At 42.6% G+C, this 22,953-nt stretch overlaps 1 protein-coding gene across 1 annotated transcript in view; it reads left to right on the top strand.

Annotated features, from left to right (window-relative positions):
- LOC145393486 (uncharacterized) overlaps positions 1-22,953 on the top strand; it is a 281,432-nt gene that overhangs the window by 222,177 nt on the left and 36,302 nt on the right. Inside the window, exons 18-20 of the mRNA XM_080267606.1 lie at positions 537-605; positions 8,244-8,448; positions 17,828-17,962. Coding sequence (XP_080123732.1) covers positions 537-605; positions 8,244-8,448; positions 17,828-17,962 — 409 coding nt within the window. The remainder of the gene's footprint in view (positions 1-536; positions 606-8,243; positions 8,449-17,827; positions 17,963-22,953) is intronic.

Raw genomic sequence — 22,953 nt, 5'->3', positions numbered from 1 at the left:
CACAGAAAATAAATTAAAACCACTCCTCGGTCAAACACTCCTTCCTTAACCAGATAACTAAAAAAAAAAAAAAATACAGTCTTCCTTCAAACAGATTTTTTTTTTTTTTAATTCTCCAAACAAGCCAAGTATCATGTGCTACAGCAATATTCTTTCTAGTTCTTCTAGGCTCTCATACCCCTTCTCTCCTGTATTCTTTTCTTCTCCGTATCGCCTTCTTATATGTGCAGTTCCTCCAACAAACCCACCCTTCCTCCAACCATCACTTCATTTATGTACCCTGGTATCACATCTCCCCCCCTCTCTCAAGGGGCGTAGCCAAAGTAGTAAGGGAAACGGGAGCTATCCTCCCCACATTCAGGGTTTTTCAGTTCTTAATTATAAATGATATCTTGGTCCTCCAAAACATTTTTTTTATCTGGCTACGCCTGTGAGTTCCCCTTTCTCTGTAATCCCACCATTATTATGTGTATCCTCTCCACCGTGCCCTCCCCTTTGTGTACCCCTCTTCACCGTGTTCTCCCCCACCCTCTCAGAGCCCCTCATCGGACCCCTCCCGTTCTCTTACCTGAAGGCCTCACAGAAGTCGCCCCCACCGCGTCCAGGTAAACAGTCCCTCCACTCCCTTCCCCCACCAAGGAAGGGGGGTGTGGTGGTGACGACCTAGGGAGTGAGATTGTCATAGTTATGGTATGAATGACATGACTGGTGAGTGTTGATGTAATGGGTGGGATTTGTAATTGTCTAACTTAGGTTGCAAGATCGAAGGATGACTGTGACTACTGTGGATGTGAATGAGTGAACTAATAAAATATAATGAGTTAACGGCTAAAAGGCATAAATGTAACAACCAGGGGTTTTGAATGTAACAGGCAAAGGTGAAATTATCTTGGCTGGGCAGGAATGAGGATACAGGGTATGAATATATGAATGCTGTAAATGATTGATTTGGGGTACGAGTGCGATAATCAGTGTTACAACTGTTATGAGTGATACGCTGTTATAATGAAGTGTGAATGTAACAGGACCAATTATGTTTGGATAAATAAAGGGGGGGGGGAGGTTAAGTGCAAAAGGGGTGTGTTTGAGACGGTATAATGAAATTGTTGTGATGCTCAAGGATGTGTGATTATTATGGCGTGTGTTTTTGACAGCATGACGATAGATTTTTGAGCTTGGGATGTGTCTGTGGCGGCTAGCTAGGGGGCGTAAAGAGAGGGGGAGGTGAATATGACAAGAATGTGTGTATGATGGCTATAAATGCAATATAGGTGTGGTTGTGATGGTCAGGGGGAGTGAATATTACAGGAGTGTTTGAGATAAGGATGTGGATATAACGGGGGTGTGGTTATAATGGCAAAGGGAATGAAAGTAATGAAAGTGTGTTTGTGATGGCCAAGGGTGTGATGTAACGCAGGTGTGCTTGTAATGGCCAAGGTTGTAAATAAAAAGGGGGAGTGGTTGTGAGGACCAGAGGTGTGAATGTAACGGGGGTGTGGTTATGATGGTTAGGGGTGTGCATGTAGGGGGAGGTGTTTGTGATGGCCAGGTGGGTGAATGTAACGGGGAGGAGAATGTGATGGCCCGGGGGTGTAAATGTAACGAATAGGTGATGGCCAAAGGGATGTGTATGTAACAGAGATGTGATGGTCAGAGGTTATGAATGTAACAAATAAATAATGGCCAGGGAGTGTGAATGTAACGGATACTTGATGGTTATGGGTGTAAATATAACTGGGGTGTTTGTGTTGGTCAGAGGGTGTGACTATAATGTAGGTATGGTTGTAATGAGGGTACGTCTGTAATGGGGCAACTGTCAAGAGGAGGGAAGAGGTATTATGATACTAGACAAGTTGGGTGTATGTATGTGCCAAAAATAAAACTGTGTAGTTTTATTGCGTACATGTAAATAATTTGCAGTAAAGCTTGGGAATTCATAGATGGTTGAAATGATGGTTGTTTCAGAGCTTATTAGTACGATGAATGTGATGTTTATTCACTGTCCAACAGCTCAGTAATGCTATGCGTGGGATGAGCAGTTTTGTAGGCAGTAAACGATGAATGTGCGAGGTTTGTGTGTCGAATGATTAGACTACAGTTCTCTTGCGTGTTACAGAGATGTATATTATCTGTAAATACGAGAGATTAGAACACAGGGTGAAACTGATGGGAAGTTAGAAGGATGCTTGAGGTATGTGTGATGAATTAGCGCTTGTAAATAAGCATATGTAAAAGGAACACGTGATTACTAGACAGTGAATATGTATATATATATATATATATATATATATATATATATATATATATATATATATATATATATATATATATATAAGAAAATGGATATGCTAGTGTAGGTTAGTGATCAAGGCACTATATTCTAAGCTGTGAATGTATGCAAAACTTATACATAATTCAGCTTCGATTAGATTTAGACATTCGGTGTGGGTTTAACATATGGCCTAAACGCTTAGAACACGAGTAATTTCATTGTGGGGTGTAGTGGTAGCGTAATAATCTGAGTTGGGATAGGATACAGGGTGTAGTATTGTGTAGCGCGGCGTAAATGTTAGGTGTAGTGTAGTATACAGCCATGGTGTTATTAGTTACAGGGTAGTGTAGTGGTGTGAGGGTACTGGGTGTAGTGAAACAGTATGCGGTTACTGTTGTGTACTTTGGTGCGGTGTAGTATAAGTATGTTGGGTGCAGTGAAGCAGTACAAGATAACTGGATGTACTGTAGTGCACTAGTATAGCAGAGTGAGGTTACTGGGAGTATACCGTAACAAAGTAGTGTATTATTCGGTGCAGGGTTACTGGGTGTATTGTAGTAAACAGTATTGGGTTAGTCTATTGAGTACAGTGTTGCATTATTCTAGTGTGTAGGTAGTGGGTCTGACGTAAAGCTGTTGAGTGCAGTGTATCTAGTAGTGTGGGACTACTATGTGTAGCGTAGTGTAGTCTGACAAGTACTGTAAAGTTGCTGGTGTAGTTAAGTACAACAGTGCTGGATTACTGGGTATAATGTAGCAAGAAGTGTTAAATTACCGGCATTAGGTGTAGTTATTTTAGTGTAACAGTGAGTGTAGTGTTGAAGTGTAGAGCAGCAAGCAATGTGAGGTTAGTGGGAGCAGTTTAGTGTACTAATTTATTGGGTATTAGTTAGTGTAACAGTGTATTGCTATTGGGTTTAGTGTTGTGTAGCTTGGCAAACAGTTTGAGATTGTTGGGTAAGTGCAGCGCAGTAAACAGTGTGAAGGTGGTGTTTGTAGTTCAGTAAGCAGTTTGGGTTAACTGGTATTTATACAGCAAGAGGTGTGAGGTTACACAGTGTAGTGAAGTACAGAATGACAGTGCGAGGTTATGGGTCTTATGGGTGTAGATAATTGTTCTATACTGTAGCAATGCGAAGCATCTGTGTTCACCTCCTGACTTAACCTGGCTTTAATATATCACCTACAAAATTATATTTCATAAATCTGAAAACACATCATTACGAGATTGTACTTTTGATCAAAATTTGAGATCAGAGTTGTGTCCTGAGGTGAACATAGTTTGTTGTGTCTCGTCCTGTGCTACTGTGCCACGTCTACAGCCTTAAAAAGTAGAAACTAATCCCAAAGACACTGTTTCAAACTATGATTAACTACCTACTACGCTATGATCCAGGCCACATCTACCCCTGCCCTGGTTTCGCCCAACTAACAAACATTTCCCGTATAAATATAGAACTTTGGGATTTTGGTTGTAAATCCACTCAACCTTTTCAAAGAATGTTCTGGATCTTTTGTTGTGTGTGAGGCAGATTTGGCTTAGTCCGAAGAGATGAAGCGTGACATTTATCGTGTGTTTACAAGCTTGTAAATATCACTAGTTCGATTTCAGAGAGTCTAAAGCAGAAGTGTTTTATACTATAAATCTGCAAGGTTTCTTGCAGTGTTTTAATTCCACATCAACTCGGCTGTCTTCACAAACCAATACTGCCTAAGGCTGAGGATTTCCCGAGTATTTTATTTTTCCTGCTCCTCCAAGTTGATGATATGACATGGCCAGCGACTATTTAAAATCGTTTAGAGATCATTCTGGACAATTTTTAAGCTCTAAGGATCCTGAGATATTTTTAAAGGTTGAGGATATGTTCAGGAGTAATGCTGTCATCAGACGAAGTGTTTACGCAACGGATCCATGAAATTAAGTGTGCCATAAGAAACGAAGAAAATGGAACTGGCAGACTTTCTTCCCAGCAAACCCTCATTCCGCAAGACCTCTCATTTCCTTGTTGAGATACGAGGGTGAAAAAGTGTATTCGTGTCAGGACTGTTACGCAACGTATCGTATATACGGAGATGTCTCAGACAAGGAGGGAGAGACGTGGGTTGGCAGCTCCACTCTTCACTCAGTATCAGCCCTCCTCCCTCCATTTCCTTCTTTCCTCTTGTCCTTCCATCTCTCCCCTCCTTCATTTTTTTTCGCGTTCTCCTCTCCCCCTCTTCGTTCCTTCATTTTCTTTCTTCTTGTCTTTCCTACACGTTAATCCTTCACTCTCCTTTCCTCTCGACTTTTCTTCCCTTTCTTCCTTCCCTCCTCTCTCTCTACTCTCTCTTTTCCCTCTCTCTCATTCTTCACCTCCTCATCTTCATCTCTTCATTTTCACCGCCCACTCTACGTCATTTTTTACTCCTCACTCCTTCTCGTTAGTTCTCCTCGTTCTCTCCCTCTTTCTTTGTCACTCCTGGCCACTTCCCTCCTCCTTGAAAATATCTACGGCCTTGATAACTCCCCCTCCATCCCTTACTATCACTCCTACTTACCTCCTGTGATTCCACCTCCCTCTCTTCTTTTCCTCTTCCTCATCATTCCCCTTGCCTACATCCTTTTAGCACCCTTTTCTCCCCTTCCCCTTACATCCTTTCACTCTTCTTTCTCTACCACCTGCTCTTTTCTCCTTTCCCTCCTCTCCTCCACCACTTTCCTTTTCCTACATCTTTTTCCTCATTCCTTGTCTTCTCCTTCCTCTGCCTCTTCCCATCGTTCTCTTACTCTCTTCTTCCCCAACATCCACTTCTTCTCTCCAAATAGCCTCCTTCCTCCCCCCCCCCCACAAGCCAATCTTTTATCTACAGTCCTTCCTACCCCTCTCCCCTTCCCCCAGAAACTTCCTCTACCACCTCTTTCTTCAATTACTTCTTTCACTCCTCTCCTCCCCTCCTTTCCACTCTCAATGTCTTCCAGTCTTTTTAACTATTCGTTTTTTTTTCTCTGGCGCTTTTGTCAATCAGATCCTCACTTCTTTGTTACCCTCCCTATTCCTCCCTTCGTTTACCCATCGTCTCCCCTCTCTTCTCTTCGCCTCCCACTTCACAACTTCGTCTCCTGTCACTGTTTTCCTTCCTCTTGCTTCGCATCCCCTCCTCTCCCCTCCCCTCTCACAGCTGTCAACCCATTGTTTCCCTTCTGTCACTCCTTCCTCTCTATCTTCCCCTTCCTCCTTATACTCCTGCTTTCCTCTCCTGTATTTCCTTTCCTCCTACACCTTTTGTCTTTCCCCATCCCACCTATCCCTTCCCTCAACCCCATTTCATGTCACCCTTTCCCTCCCTCTTGTCATTTCTTTCTCCCTCTTGCATTTCCTTCCTTCCCTCATATCAACCCTTCCCTCCATCCTGTCACTTTTTCCCATTCTCCTGTCACCCTTCCCCTCTCTACTGTCTCCTCTCTCCTTCTGTCCCTACTGTCTCCCCTCTTCTTCCCTCCCTCCTATCTACATCTTTCTTTCCTCCTTGTCTCCTCCCATCGTCCGTCTCTCGTCTCCACATTTTTCCCCTCCATCCTTCCTCCCTTCCCGTTCCTCCCTGTCTCCCCTCCCCCATCTTCCGTCTCTCGTCTCCACAGCTGGCAACCCGTTCCCCACCCTTCCCTCCCCGTCAACTATTTCCGTGGCCTCTGAGTCGGCGCTTGAGGGAGTATTCTGAGAGTAGGCAGTAGCAGCTCTCACTCAACTTGCGCTCACTCGTCCCTTACTGTCTTCATTCACTCGTCACTTACTCCCTCGCCTCGCGCTCTTACCCACACCTGGTACTGTTAATATCTGTCTTACTCTCACATGTGTCATGCTCTGTCTCTGCCTCTGCTTATTCAAGATATGAGAGGCCATAACTAGATGGACAGATGGAGGTAGCGACGTTGGAAGTAATGGTAAAGGTGATCATTAAAGACAATATCGGTAATAAGTAACAAAAATAAAGATTGGACTGATAAATAAGGATTTCGATAATAGGAATAAAGAGTGTAACAGGGGACATTTGTAAGTCAGGTTCGCTGCCAGAAATATCCATGAATCAGAAACTCGTTTACCTGTAAAAATTCGTCCACTGGCATCACCCACAGCAAAGATGGAAGCTCGTTTGACTATCTCTGCACAAGTGACGAGTAAGAATTTAAGCATTCTAATAATACCACATGCTGCCTACATTTGAAAAATATTAAATCATATATTGTCTATCAAACTAAGTACATGAAACTACGCATATTCTTTAAAAATGACATTTCAAACTTGTGGATGCCTTTGAAATTCACGGGCTGTGGAGTCTGGGCGCTTCCCACTTCAGCCAGCCTAATATTAGCCACCGTCCCCGCCAACCGCCCAGTCTTTTATGGCTCCTTTTTCTAAACAAGCAGAGCGGGCAATACTGATGGCCGCTTTAAAGTTCATACGAGCCTCCTTTTTGTGTTGTATGCGTGTTTATTTTTACCCGGCGACCATTTCAGCGAGGGCCGCCATTTGTTTGCTGAACGCGTATGACTGCGAACGCGCACAATTTAGCATATGAACATCTTCATAATTTCTGTCTCTTTTTCCCTCGTCATATTATCCGTCCGAAATACAGATATGGAGGGGTATTTTAGGTCAACGTTAAAAACTTGTCCTGGATGCGTAGTTTTTTTTTTTTTGGGGGGGGGCGGGGGGGATGGACCTACTTGCGTTGAAATTAAGTACTTGGCTCACGCTCCTCCCCCCCTCGAGCCCTCACATTGCCATCGGCCTCTGGGTAAATATTCGCCTTTGTACAAATTTTTACTCTTCTCGCTACAAGTATTAACAGCTTTTAGAAATACATGATTAACAACATGCTGTGTACAAACTTCATTAATGACATCTGGTCTCCTGGTATGATTACTAAAAGGGATGCATCAACAAATTTACACATTTCACAGTATCCAACATTTCCCTCCATCTTGCTCTCTTCCCCCTTCCCCGCCTCCCTCTTGGCCCTTTGCACGCTTCACAGTTTCTATCTACTGTAGTCGCGTCTTGGCTCATGGTGGTCGTAGTGCCTCTTCGTCTCTGCTCCTGGGACTGTTTCTCATCTCTGCTTGCGGGGACTCTGTGTGGCCTCCTGGGTTACATAGACCTGACCCTCCCTAAACATGCCCTACATACGAGGTACTTACACACCTTTAACCCCAGAATCTCGGCGACGTCATTTTTAGTTTATTTTTATTTTTATTTCTATTAGATGATTTTATTCAACATGGGAATGGCCTCTCGTACTGAAAGGATTTATTAAATTTATACCTAATTACCCCAGTTCGAGAAGTCTCCCCAAAACTGAACAAAATCGTCAGGAGAAAGAAAAGTCGACTAAAAACGACGTCACTCCGATTCAGTGGCGTCATCTGTCCCTTGGTGGCTGGTATACTCAGTAACTACTAACACTATCCTCGCTTGGACCGAGTTTTAATAAGTGTGTGTTCTTCTTTCCATGGCTTTACATAATGTTTAGGCAAGAACAGTAAGTGGCTTTTTGGTTTACTGTATTATTTGTTAACTGTTGTACCGTACTTACAAATTCATGGCTGTCCATATCGATATATTTATTTATTGTCCAATGTACCGTATAATACCTACTTGGAAAATAATAACTTTCAGTGCTGAAATATTTCTTAAGAAGATTAAAGAAGTAAGCATTTAAATACATTTAGCGTAGCGTTAGATATTTTGCACTACCATACCCTTTCCCTTACCCTCCAGTTTGGCTTCATTCCGCCTATCAGTACCTTATCTGACAACATTTTCCTCTATACGTCAAAGTACAATAATTGATCCTTACTGTCAAACATCAAAAATTTCGCATTACCTTACCTTCCTAGCATCCTCGTTCCCATCTCACACGCAACTCTCAAGCATACAAATTCCCTTTCTGACAACAACTCTTCCTGCCTCCTCCACTGGCCCGTACACAGAATCCCCCTACAAATACGAATCCGGGGAGGTGAACATCCACTACCGCACCCCCGTGAGGATCGAGCAGAAGGAGGCCATACCGGAGGAGGAGCTGGCCCGTCGACAGGAGGAGCACATGAAGAAGGTGTACGAGAACGAGCGCCGCAAGAAGTACTTGGCGGAACTGGAGGACATTGAGCGCCGCCGCCACACGGACAACTTCACGTGAGTCTCTCTTGTGGTTGTGCAAGTTTGTAGAGGAGTCCCTGTGTAGTGGCCCATGTAGTTTCGTAGTGGAGTGTTTGAATGGCTTCCAAAAGTAGAGTTACAGCAGAGAGCCTGAGTAGAATCCTAGGACACTGGTGACGGGATGTACAGCTTGTGTAGTGCATCGGTAGCTAAAAGGGACGACACACTGTTATAGTGTGTACTGGTATAGAGCACAGAAACTTTCAAGAGCCAACACAAACGAATTAGCAACAAACTTGTGTAATGCAATTAATTTTACTTCTAGGTGGCGGATACAAAGTCTTCCTCAGCTGAATATGATATGCTAGGTTCGTCTTCTAACCCATACGGTTTAATGCACGGGTACACATGCATCTAACCGCTTTAGTTCATTGAAAGTAGCAGTGTTCTACGAAGTTCAAATTAAATTCTGCTGAATTACAATGTTCATATTAGAAGTTTTTCTTTTTTTGTTCAGCATATATGTCCTCTCACAGCACCTACTGTCATCCCATTGCCTATTAGAATTTTCCACTGGCTGAATCAGATTGTCTACCATTAGCCACAAGTTTGAAAGGGTTAATCAGCTTTGTATTGCATTAGCGTAGTAGGTGACACTATTAGAGTTTTATACACACTGCTACTGTATTTAGCTGGTGATGCCTGTGCTCTCTTCATTTTTCACTGTCCCGGTTACTGTCAGTAATCGTGTGCGGCATCTGCTGTGTGAGTTGGATGAACAGTGACATTCTGGTATAAATATGTGGCACACCTGGTGGGCTGGTGGTGGACCCCTTTTGTCTCGTCACACAGCCTGGAGGTGGCACTGGGTAGGGTGGAGCACACATGTAATAGTATTTATACACAATGAGTGATCACTCGTACAGCTGCAGTACTTGTGCCTACGACGCCCAACAGAAAACTCAAAATAACATAGCTTTGGTTAGTTGTCAGAAATGAGTAACAGCTTCTCTCTTTACACACACACACACACACACACACACACACACACACACACACACACACACACACACACACACACACAGTGGTAACGCTCTCGCTTTGCCAACTGGTGGACGGGAGTTCGCGCCTCGCTCAGGTTGCGAAAAGTTTCACTGACGAAGTGGGTGGTTACTGTCCCCCTTGAGCAAGGGGACGGGTGTGTGCGTGTGTGAAGGTCACAGCCTTGCCCTTAGATCGGACTATATGAGCTCTCAGCTCCCTTCCGGGAGGGTAAAAGCTGACGATCACGACCATCAAAGTGATCCTGACCGACCCGGTGAATTACACACACACCTTATAAGAAGTTCATTACATTCAAAATCAGCCGCACGAACGAAGGGAAAAGAAATATTTAAAATCAGCCATATTAGCAAAGGAAGGGAGGAGAAATATTCAATATTATCCCTGTGAACGAAGGCAGGAAGGAGAAATATTCAAAATCAGTCCTATGAACTAGGGAAGGGATGGGAAATATTAAATCATGCGGTAGGCTAGGCCAGTCACCCAGCCTCCTAGCTTATGAAATGAATCTGAGCCAAACTAGACGTTCGTGTACGTCAGGTAGTGCTGGTGTCTGTCAGAATTTAAATTTATCTGTATCCCTCTTTGTGCTTCTTCCATATCACACTACCGTTTTTGCCGGAACTGAACCAACTCTGTGTGAAAGTTACATGGATTATTCATTCATGGTTTGGGATTATTTGTCTACAGTAGGTTACATAATCATTTTTCAAGGTCGGTCTTTGATTTTCATTATTCACAACAAAATATGTTGACAAAACTGCCCACATAGCTGAGTAAACTGCGTCCACTGACCACACACTAGACATATGAACTAATCATGGATAGGTCCTTAAATAATGTTCGGTGGTTCTTATTCAGGCCTGCTATAGGATTGCCATCGCATTGCAGAAGTGACTCTGATGCAAAATTGCTTGTTGAATTACCACAAACAATAATGAACCTATAAGCCTGTGCTGTACGGTGACTGGGCAAGAGGACTACGAGAGTAAAAAGCCTATTGTTTCACCGATAAATGTACGAGGCAATTGACGCCCGTGATTTCCCTTATGCCTGTGCAGTTTTCAGACTTACTAGTGCATGCTTTGTCTACTAAAGAATCTAGAGCAGTTGTTCCAAAACTAGGGGCCATGGGGTAATCTTAAGTATTTGAGGTCACTAGTGATAGAATTTGATAATCATTTGCCGGAGGCAATATTTCCGAGTTTTTTTTTTTTTCTGTCAACCATTTTGTGCACAACAGACCTAGAAGCAATGCAAGTTAAAGTTCCGCAAACGTAGAACCAATTCCTTTGCCATACACACTTCCGTAAAGAGGAGCTTGAACGACTTTCACTTGTCACATTACCTTGATAACAGCGGACCACTCTTTGTTTCTTTCAGTCTTGTCTACCTTTCTCTGCTTTTTTTTTTCTAACTAGCTAAGTAAAAGACTGAATAAACATACTGGTTCCTTCTGGAGGATAATATATGTACCCTTTCTGTGTCTAAACCGCCGATACCCTAATTGGAAGCACACACACACACACACACACACACACACACACACACACACACACACACACACACAAAGACCACGAAATGTTCAATTCTGTGTGTGTGTGTGTGTGTGTGTGTGTGTGTGTGTGTGTGTGTGTGTGTGTGCACTACATCTTTTTAAATCACGAATTGTATTAACTGCATGTTCAATATGTGCAGTGGAGCGATGTTTTCTTTGTCTCTTTAGATGAGGATGTAAATGGGGACCACAAAGTTATCGTATAAGTCGAGGAGGGGGGGGAGGGCACAGAAGAAAAAAAAAAAATTGGAACCACTGATCTAGAGAGCTTCTTCTAATGTGTCATCACTGACTAGTGACTTAAAAAAAAAAAAAAAAAAAAAAAACTGACTTACTGTATTTCTGTTTTCTCAGCTGAAACCTAAGCACACCGCCTTCATGTACTAAGCTTATCAAACCCAAAGATTGACATCAATGCTTCTCTATACTGAGTTAATTGAATTCAGAACTGACTGATGCCTTACTTTCACTTATCATTTTCATAGCTGATGTAAGTTGTCCAAATACTCGCTCATGTTCACTTAAAAATTCAATGCACCAAATCCCTTTAACTGCACAACCTTTTGCACACTGCATCTGCTTTGCTTTTTGAACATCTTTGTATTGTACAGTCAACTGCATGCTTTAGGATATTTAACAATGATTTAATATCAGTTTTTCTGGTTCATTTTGAAATTAATTATTATTTAATTTAATAGACTTTTACGTAGTGATATTAACATCTCCATAAAAAAAATTTAGTTGTCAACTTTCGTTGTAGATAAAGAACCCTGAGCTTTTATAATTTTTACACTGATGATTTTTTTTTTTTTTTTTTCGAAGACATCCTTTCTAAAATATATTACCGCATGTAGTTTACACACAAATTTTACAAGCACCTTCTTACCAGTACTGTCTTAGTACTGCTTCGTACTTACATCTTCTTTACTCTGTCTTCATCGAACCAGACAATTTTCCCTTCGCAGTTGCTGTATGATGAGCTGCTTGTTGTCCGCCACTTTGTGGCCCTGGTTAGCATACATGAATACTTGGTAATGAGATACTTTGAACATCGAATTCTTTTTATATCTAGCCGGCTTTACTGTTCATTTTACGAAAGTTATCTGACATACATATTCTCACAAGTTTTTAATAATAGTTGTTTTCCATGAATATCTGTGCAGTGAGATTGTAGGTTATTTACAGGAAAGAGTACCAGCAACCCGGATATCAATGAACTGAAAAACATTTGCCATATGGAACTTCTCATTACCAAAAGTTTGCCATGAACTGTTTAACCAAATATACGGCACTGATGTTAGTGAAAATGAAATACTCCGGAATCAATTTGTTGACTCATTTCATCCCTGCAATGTTGCTCGCAACAGACAGCTCATTAAATCGTACTTCACTTCTTACACTGTAAATCCCAACTGAAAAATACCAAGGACCAACATCAGACATATTAAATGATATACATTCTTCCTATTGACCTTTCATGAACATTTACGAACTGATTTTTGCTATACATACCCTTCGTCATCTCTAGTCTGTCGCTTCTAGTTTTTTTTTTTTTTTTTCCCAGTTTCATATTGTAACGTAAATATTTCGTACATAAAATTCGGTACTAGCGGCTTCACCTAGATCCAATAATTTGTATCCCTACTCCCCTACCAGTTTAACAGTGTATTCATTCCCCTTGCATCTCACTCCACTTCACCCGCCCAATTTCTCATCCCTCTGATACGGCTGCTAGTTAGTTCAAGCCCAGCCCACCAATCGAACTTCAGTCACTCCCACCCGAACTCACCTAGAAACACTCTCCCACTTACCAAAAATGTCCCCAGTGACTATATCTCTCACCCAAAACTTGACCCTTGACCCCAACAATCGCCGACACCCATCCTACGTCCCCCACATTCTCTGTATCTTGCTAACCCACTCCACATCATTCATACTTACCCTACACTACTTAACTAATTTAAACTCGCTTCCCACCTCATAATTACCCACACGTATCCTACGTACCCCACTCTCATTCTGTTGCCCCCTCTCCCCTCTATTCCACATCACACTCGCCAAGTATTCCCAACACTAATTTTATTTTTACGTCCACTCTAAAGCACCCACAACCACACACCCTATACTTGTTACCCCAATCCACAACACCCACACCCACCCCATCTGACCAGGGCCCCCCTCATCTTCCAGCTCTCCCCAGGCTCGGCGCCGGTACCTCACCACCCTCAAAGTCGTGTCCCGAATCTTCTCCTCCGTGTTCTCCCTCGTCAGAGACAAACACACCCGCCACAGACACCTCCCTCCTGCCCCCCCATGTCCGATTCCTCCTCCCCCACCACCCAGGTTGAGAGATTATGAGAAACACATTGATAAAGAGATCAGGAAATGCGACAGGGAGATGATGGCGCAGTGCTCTCAAGAAACTGCTGAAGGGGTGACGGTATACATATCAGAGGAGGTGTATATATAGTGGGGAGGTAGAGGGCGGATGAACATTAGGTGATATCTGGGAGTTTTACAGAGAGGGAGGGTGTATATACAAAGTACAGGGGATTACCTTGGGGGATGAATAGCATGGCTTCTTTAAAGATTTCTGGGAGAAAGAGGATTCATATGGTAAACTCAGCGTGGAAATTATCATTAACTATGGAAATACTATAAAGTACTTGTATCATGAAATGATGTTAGTGTATAGCAATGCATGCTGAAGTCAGTAGACATTACCAGTGACTGTACAGAAGTCAGAATGCAATCACTGCTCACTGTACAAACAATGATCAAGACTGCAACTGTATATAATACACCATACTCGTTATTTTCTTACCCGAGGAAATCGCGTGTTTTCTTGGAGTAAGCGACGTGATAAGAGGCTGGGTAATGGTAGGGGATGGATGGCTGAACTAGCTCTGCCACTTTTGTGCTTCCCTACAGGTAGGTGTATTCATTTATGTATATTATTCGGTAGCAGTGTCATTAAAAAAAAAAATCGGAAGTGTTTACACATGGCGATGGCCATAATTACCAGCAAGACGTGTTATAATGGACATTATATTAATGTATTTGTTTAAGAATTGTAATTTTTTGCCACAACCATGCTCAGTATATTCAATAAGCAGAAAAGAACTGTCTTCTTCTTGGCTACCTTTTTCGTTTCCGGTGAAGTCCATTTTCTATTGGAGTCACGTTTTTTACCTGCGTCTCTGCTTACTTTCCTGTAGGCTGCTTATAGTACGTGATCTTGGAGAAGATTCCTCTTCCGCGGGCAGCGCCCAAATACACTGCCCATATTCGGGGGCGTATCCTGTCTTACAGTCTTACTACCATTCACCATCTCTCCCCCCCATCCCCGCGCGCACGGATGTGTTTCACGGCGCGTGCTCGGTAGGCCTATTGTATGTGTAAACAACAGGCTGTTTGGGTCCGATCTGAAATAAATGTGGTGCATGTTTTGAAGGTTAACCAAGGATTAAGTGATTTGACTTTCAAAACCAAATGTTAAAGGTAAAAGTCAGTTCTAAGTTTTGAACAGATTTAGACCATACTTGGTGGGAGTGTGGCACCAGTCGGTCAGTGGTCAAGGTTACAGTGCTAGGTAAAAGGGTTTGACCCTATAACTCAGTTTATATTGAGTATAGATCACACTGTGGATTTGAGTTTGAGAACAATGGGTCAGGGGTTAGTGTTATAGGGCAAAGTCAGTTCAAACAGTTCTGATCAGATTTTGACCAAACTTGGTGGAAGGGTTGAGGGTCAGGCAAGAAGCAATGCACCTCAAAGAATAATTGGTTGAAGGTCAAGGCCACAGGGAAAGACCATAATGTTCAGCCGTTAGACCAGTTGTAGGTTGGAGGTGTTGGACTCTTTAAGTGTGCTCCTTGTTTGCACAAGGCTTCAAAAGGCCTGACCTATATTAATATTAAAGGATCCAAAATTTATTAAATACAGCACAGTGAGCCTGACATGTGAATATCAAAAATATTATTTAAATGGATGTTTTGAGCTGTGGTAGCTTAGTGGTACAGTAGTGTATGTGATGTGGGTGCGGGTGCCCTTAGGGTAGGGTTTGAGCATACACATGGCAGGCGTTTAGAGTGGGTGCTGGTAGTCTGTCCTTTTATATGTTTGCATCCTGTCACTTCTCCCTATGACAACAGTGCCACACACACTTTGCCAGTTCAGCACTTCTACTTTTTACATGCATCACTCTTCTTAAGACATCCCTTCACCATTCATACATTGCAGGGTTGCCAGATGCTTCAGTGAGAAAAAGGGCAGACTTAAATTTAAAAAAGGACATTTGCCCCCCCTAAAAGGGCAAACCCTTTAAATGTGTGTCTCTCTGTATATTGCCAGACGCTATAATCCTGTAAGGGGTGGCCATTTTACTTTGAGTTATTTATTTTACGGGGAGGGGCACTAACCCTTCACCAACCCACTTGTTGACATGCAAGGAGCACGTATGGTTTGCTTGTATGGTTACCACCCAGCACTGTAAATGGTTTCTTGGCTTACAGGAAACCATTTGGCTTGTCACTTAATGTAAAGCCACCTGTAAAGGAAAGAAAAGCAATAAGAAGTGACAGGAAAGATGGAAGAAATAGGAAGAGAGGAGGGCAGGCACAGAAAAAGAATGATAAAGGCCAAAGAAGAAGTAGGCAGCACTACATCAAGTGAGTGGATGATGGTCGCCACCACCTTTAAATGTACTGCATATATATATATATATATATATATATATATATATATATATATATATATATATATATATATATATATATATACTGTATATATATATATATATACTGTATATATATATATATATATATATATATATATATATCAGCTATCCAACCTCCAATCCTACGTTGCCTCATGAGAAGCATACTGTAGGAGCCCGGGGCTATGCAAGTTGGTCCTGACATTTATGAGAGTGACCAGCCTCACTCATCCCTGAGTGGCATTACATGAGCAATATACACCAACCATCCCTTGGATATAAACCTTCACCAGCTCAGTCCGATTGGAGTGCCTTAATTGCCCACTAAACCACCAGGCACCAAAATTTGGTTATATGGTTACCACCCAGCATAGTGAATGGTTTCCCGGTGTACGGGAAATCATTTGGCTTGTCACTCAGTGTAGAGACACCCATAGCAGAATGAAGAGGAAAGAAAGAAGAAGGAGTGTAAAGTCACCCGTGGGCAGAAGGACGAGGAAAGAATGAAGGAAAGAACGATGGAAGAGGATGAAAGGAGAGAAGGTGAAAGAGAGAAAAGAGGAGACACCTGAGAGCAGAACTACATCAAGTGAGTGGATGGTATATATATATATATATATATATAATCGTTATATATATATATATATGTATATATATATCTTTATATATATATATATATATATATATATATATACCCCGTATATATATATATATATATATATATATATATGATGTATATTTTATATATATATATATATATATATATATATATATATATATATATTTATATTTATATATATATATATATATATATATGTGTGTGTGTGTGTGTGTGTGTGTGTGTGTGTGTGGCGAGTGAGAGGGAGAGAGAGAGAGCGTTAATGTACCATTTTGTGTGGATTTTTAAATTTCGATGATCATTTCTTCAAAGGAGCAGTCTTCATTTTCCTTTCTGGTCTGGCTATTATTATTCTAGCTCCTACTGCTTCTAGCATATGCTACAGTAATTATAAAATTAATAAACTCTGCAGACTACCTCCTGATTGAATTTTCACAAATGTAAGTAATAAAGACAGCTGATGTTAGTGACCATCAAGTCCAACCTTGCCTAACCACCAAAGTCACCATTAGGCCACTAACACCCTCCCCAGACTTTACCTCCCCACCCCTGTCGAACGGACATGTATTGGACCTGATCTAGCTTCCAAACTGACTCATTCACTCACTCTGTTAAAATTTTATGTATTTATGTATGAAGGGTAAATGGTGTGGGGAAGTAAAGACTTTGAAAAAGGGACAGAAAAGGACATATTCAGGATGTCCATTTTGACTTAAAGAGGACAACCAGATCTCAAAAAGGACAGATTGTCCTAAAAAGAACAGACCTGGCAACCCTGATACATTGTCTAACAGAAAAGTGAAGACAGTTCTTATCTGTATATTTTTCATTCGGTTTTATGTATTGTATATAACACAGAGCAGACTTTATCATCATAACTAAAAGTTGTCACTGTTGTAGGAATTGATCAGGTATCTTGAAACGTTAGCAGTGGAAGCAGACATTTTGTTCTTCAACTTAACCATACCAGATATTATGACTCTTGCAATAAAACTGCCCTTTATTTTATTAATTTGCAGGATATTTATAATACATGGAAGAACATTGTTACAAATGAGATTTATTGTTAGTTACTGTGCAGCACTTTAGAAAACTATGGGATACAATATTTTTAGTATACTGAATCAACTGCAAGAAAAATACAGTATTACAGTAATATACTGTATTTAGGATAACTGCCAATGATACAACTGTTAAAACAGTACTGTACAAATCAGTGTCATCTTAGTCTCTTAAGCTCACATACTGTACGGTGCTCCAACAGTGCATTATTTCTCAGCCTGTTAGATGTTAAGCTTGGTAAAGTGTGTTTTTATGTAAAATGGTATCACTGTTTATTTTTGTGTAACCAATATAAGGAGCCTGATGCCATTACTAAGTTGTAAATCGAAAACTGAGCTGCTGAAATTTGTTGGTGCCATAGTTGGGCATTCCCTTTGATTTAACTCTTTCTCAACAGACCACTTCAGAAGTCTCCCATTCCTCTGAACCGGTATGATGACGAGAGCAGCTTGGGCACTATGAGAGGCGTCCGCACTCCAGACCTCAAACAAGTGGCAAAAGCTCTCTACAGCTTCACTGCACAAAATAAGAGGTAGAGTTTAACTATAGTGTGATGTACAGTGCACTGTATTATTTAATTACTGTACTTTTCTTTCCTGTTGATATCAGAAAGACTAGCTCAATAAATGCTGCAAAGGATTACAGGGTACTGTGGGTAAGCCATTTTTATATAAGCTATATATATCATCTGTATAAGTAAGAACCATTCATATAATTCACGTTTACAGTACTCACTGATGTTTCATTTTGTCATTTCTCTGAATATGCATTACACATGTTGTAGTTGTGCTGTTTGGCTCTACAGACGGAGGTGCTCAGTCATTGTACTAAAGCACAATATGTGACTGGGCTGAGGGGAATAATGGGAGTTCACATAATTTGAAATTCTCCTTGTTTCACAAAACCATGGACTGAGTCATCATATGACTTACATGCACTAACAGCAAAGTTGATAAGCTACCACCAGCCCTTGGAGGTACAAAATAAGAATGAACTGCACTTTCAAACATAATAACTACTGTAGGTACACATTCATCACTCATAGTGGATCACAAGGCTTAGCAAGGGAATGTTTTGAACCACATGTACACAGAGTTCAAACTGACACTAATTCAAATATTATTGCAGATCACTAGATTTCTTTTTCTTGCTATAGAACAGTGTCAGTATTGGGGAAACCTGTAAAATTTTACCATTTTCAGCCTAATAAAGGCTTGATGTGACAACTGTAGTGGCAAGACTGCCATAGGATCCCCAGCTGGTTGAGGTTGGTCGGCTAAGCTGTGTTATACCAGAGAATAGCCAGCAGGTGAATAAGGCTGGTCAGTGCATGCATGGAATACTGCCTCCCAGTGCTAATGGAATGTCATGCATTCCTAGACTTATTTGGATTTGGAGGCCGTAACACGTGCCGAACAGGGTAGTACTTCTGAGGGGAATGGGAATGCAGGTGATAGGGAGAGCTGGAGCTCCTGTTTCACTAGCTATCTAACCATCTCCCTTTGCTGACCTTTTCAGTGTGACAGTAACATGGAGAGTAGACCAGCATACTCTCCCAAACATTTCCTCTAACTATCTATGCACTACACCACATGCACTTAACATTTCACACAACGTATCCCACTACGTTACAGGGGTTGGCGCCAGCAAGGGCATGCGGCCAGAAAACTTTGCCCCCGCTACCTAGTGGCGGACTTCTGGGGGGAAGTGTGGCAGGGGTTCCGCCGGCATAGATCGTGGTTCCAGGGCGAGATGGGGCTCGGTCCAGTGCTAGAGGGTACAGGGCATTGCGGTTCCCAGGCTGCCGCTTCCGCCCATTAGAGAGGGGCCCGAACCTGGGACTAGCGCCCCAGGAGGCTGCCCTATCAGTGGGTGTATAATGGCGGGAAAGTTGCAGTGCCAAGACGCGCTTGGAGGGTGTCCCTGCAGCTGTCCTGGCAGGGTGCCCCGAGGCCACTACCACAGCCACTGGTAAGCTGGTGGGCTAGGGGTCCCAGATCCATTGCCTGGACCTGGGACTGTGCAGTGAGGGGGACCTGTGCTGTGTCTGTCCCCCATTATTAATACTGAAGATGACAAAACAAAATAAGTTTCAAAGCAAGCCTGAGGACAGAAAATCACCCATGGGGATGAGGGTGGGTTCATGGAATGTGGGAAGTTTGAGAGGAAGAGCGGGGGAAGTAGTTGAGGCATTCAGTAGGAGGTGGGTGGATGTGGCGTGTTTGCAGGAAGTCCGGTACAGGGGTGGATCAGCCAGAAAGATTGTTGGGAAGGACTGTTGCTATAAGTTGTTTTGGCAGGGGGGGACAGACGGATATGGAGGTGTTGGTGTGATGGTTGCAGAGAAATGGGTAGAATATGTTATGAATGTTTTGAGAGTAAGTGATAGGATATTGGTAGTGAAAATTCTGTTGGGAAGAAAGATAGCTGGGATTATATCAGCATATGCTCCACAGGCAGGATTGGATGAATCAGAGAAAGATAGATTTTGGGATGATTTAGTACGTGTAGTGGGTGGTATGCGGGATGATGAGATAGTGATTTTGGGAGGGGACTTAAATGGTCATGTAGGTGAAGCAGCACAAGGTTATGAAGGAGTGCATGGAGGATGTGCATATGGTCTAAGGAATGTAGAAGGGGAAAGGATACTCGAGTTTGGGGAGGCAACGGACATGATTGTGTGCAACACATATTTTAGGAAAAGAGACAGTAGGTTAATTACGTGTGAGTCTGGGGGAAATAGCAGTCAGTTAGATTATTTTCTGGTTAGGAGGGCCGATAGGAGGTTAGTGAGGGATGTTAAAGTTATAGGAAGTGAGGAATGTGTGCAGCAGCACAAACTATTGATTTGTGATATGGTGCTTAAAGAACAAGTGATGAAAAAGAGGACTTATGTACCCAGGAGGAAAATATGGAAACTGAAAAACCAAGTAGTAAGGGATGCCTTCTATAGCGAGTTGAGGAGAGTGGTGGCTGAACAGGGAGCTGTGGACAGAGGTGTTAATGAACAGTACAGAGCCCTCAAGAACAATTTCGTGAGAGTTACTGATGTAACATGCAGTTGGACAAGAGGACCACCAAGACATAAAGTAACTCGGTGGTGGGATGAGGGTGTAGAAGATGCAGTTAAGGAGAAAAGAAGGGTTTTCCGGGAATGGAAGAAGGATGATAGCAAGGAGGAGTATTTGGCTGCCAAGCTTAGGGCTAGAAGAGAGGTATACAGGGCAAAGTCTGAGTCACAGAGACTATTACTTGATAACCTAAATCATGGGGAAAGGAAAAATATGATATTTAGGGTGGCATGTCAAGTGCAGAGGGATAATCGTGATATTATAGGTGAGCAGTGTGTGAAGAATGATGAAGGAAGGGTAGTGGTGAACAGTGAGGATATTAAAGATGCATGGAGAGAGCATTACAGCCATTTGTTGAATGAGGAGTTTGACTGGGACAGGGAAGGTTTGGACCCAGCAGATCCAGTGTCTGGCTCTTGGCCTTTGATTGATACTGCTACTGTGAGTGAGGCAATAGGCAGGATGAGGGTTGGGAAGGCAGCAGGTGTGTCTGGGTTGACTGCCGAAATGTTGAAGGCCTCAGGCGATATAGGGGTGAGTTTAGTCACTGACCTGATAAATAGAATTATTTATGAGTGTGTTGTCCCAGATGATTGGCTGAAGAGTGTAATTGTAAATGTGTATAAAGGGAAGGGTGATGCCCTGGAAAGAGGAAATTATAGAGGTATAAAGCTTTTAGATCAGATAATGAAGGTAATAGAGAGAGTTTACAATGGAAGAGTTGAGAGGTAGGATGGGACTGGAGTGTATTGGTGTTGTGATGAGGAGAGGTAGATTGAGGTGGTTTGGACATGTGGAGAGGATGGGGGATGATAATTGGGTGAAGAAGGTGAGAAGTGTTAATATTGGGGGTGGGGTTATGAGGGGTAGACCGAGAAAGACATGGGACGAGGTCATTAAGTGTGACCTTAGGGTTAAGGGACTGAACAGGGAGGCTGCAATGGATCGTGCAGCGTGGAGAGCCGCCATTAGGTGACCAAGGCCGACACATGCAAGCATGTTGGAGCCTTTAAAAATGAAAACGATTAGAGAAAGAGTGAATGTTGATGAGATGCAGTTTGGGTTTATGCCAGGTAGGGGGACCACTGATGCCATATTCATTGTTCGACAGCTTCAGGAAAAATATATTGGTAGGAGAAGGGATCTTTATTTTGTTTTTGTTGATTTGGAAAAGGCCTTTGACAGAGTCCCTAGAGAGGTGGTGAAGTGGGCAATGAGAAAGCTTGGCTTGGAGGAGTGGTTGGTTAGGGTGGTTATGGCCATGTATGTGGGTGCTCACACCCAGGTAAGAGTGAATGGAGATTTGAGTGATGAGTTTTCCATGGATGTTGGTGTGCATCAGGGGTCAGTCTTGAGTCCCATGTTGTTTATCATGGTACTTGAAGCCCTTTCACGTGACTTTAGAAACGGACTCCCGTGGGAGTTGTTGTATGCTGATGATTTGGTGTTGATTGCAGAGAATGAAAGGGAGGCGGAGGAAAGGTTTAGGAAGTGGAGAGATGGTATGGGGCAAAAGGGTTTAAGGGTAAATGCAGATAAAACAAAAGTGATGATATCTAGGGTTGGTGGCTGTACTGTCAAAGACGAGGGAGAGTGGCCATGTGCAGTTCACCACAAGGGCGTGGGAAGTAATTCCATCTTGTGCTGTGTGTGTGATAAATGGGTACATAAGAGATGTAGTGGTATCAGAGGTAGACTGCAAGATAGTGCTGATGTTATGTGTACGGCGTGTCGGGGTGAGCAGGTGGAGATTGTCAGACGTGAAAGGATTGAACTTGCTGGTGAATCTCTTGAGTGTGTGGAAGAGTTTTGTTATTTGGGAGACATGTTGTGTGCTGGAGGTGGGGCTGGAGCTAGCTCTGTGGCTAGGGTAAGAAGTGATTGGAAGAAGTTCAGGGAGCTCTTGCCTCTCCTGACATTGAGAGGACTCTCCCTACATGCTAAGGGGTCTTTGTATGCAGCATGTGTTAGGAGTGTAATGCTGTATGGTAGTGAGATCTGGGCAGTGAAGGAGGAAGATATTCACCGGCTCAGACATACAGAAATGACAATGATTAGGTGGATGTGTAGTGCGTCCCTGCATCCAAGGCCTGGAGGGGCTGGGTTTACAATGGAAGAGTTGAGAGGTAGGATGGGACTGGAGTGTATTGGTGTTGTGATGAGGTGAGGTAGATTGAGGTGGTTTGGACATGTGGAGAGGATGGGGGATGGTAATTGGGTGAGGAAGGTGAGAAGTGTTAATATTGGGGGTGGGGTTATGAGGGGTAGACCAAGAAAGACATGGGACGAGCTCATTAAGTGTGACCTTATGGTTAAGAGACTGAACAGGGAGGCTGCAATGGATCGTGCAGCGTGGAGAGCCGCCATTAGGTGACCAAGGCCGACACATGCAAGCATGTTGGAGCCTTTAAAAACGAAAACAAAACGAAACTGATATGAAATGTTCCCCTCA

Source organism: Coenobita brevimanus, chromosome 24 (assembly GCF_032717465.1).
Source record: "Coenobita brevimanus isolate Jiangsu-jjx chromosome 24, ASM3271746v2, whole genome shotgun sequence".
NCBI lineage: Eukaryota > Metazoa > Arthropoda > Malacostraca > Decapoda > Coenobitidae > Coenobita > Coenobita brevimanus.
This window is presented reverse-complemented; position numbering and strand designations above follow the sequence as displayed.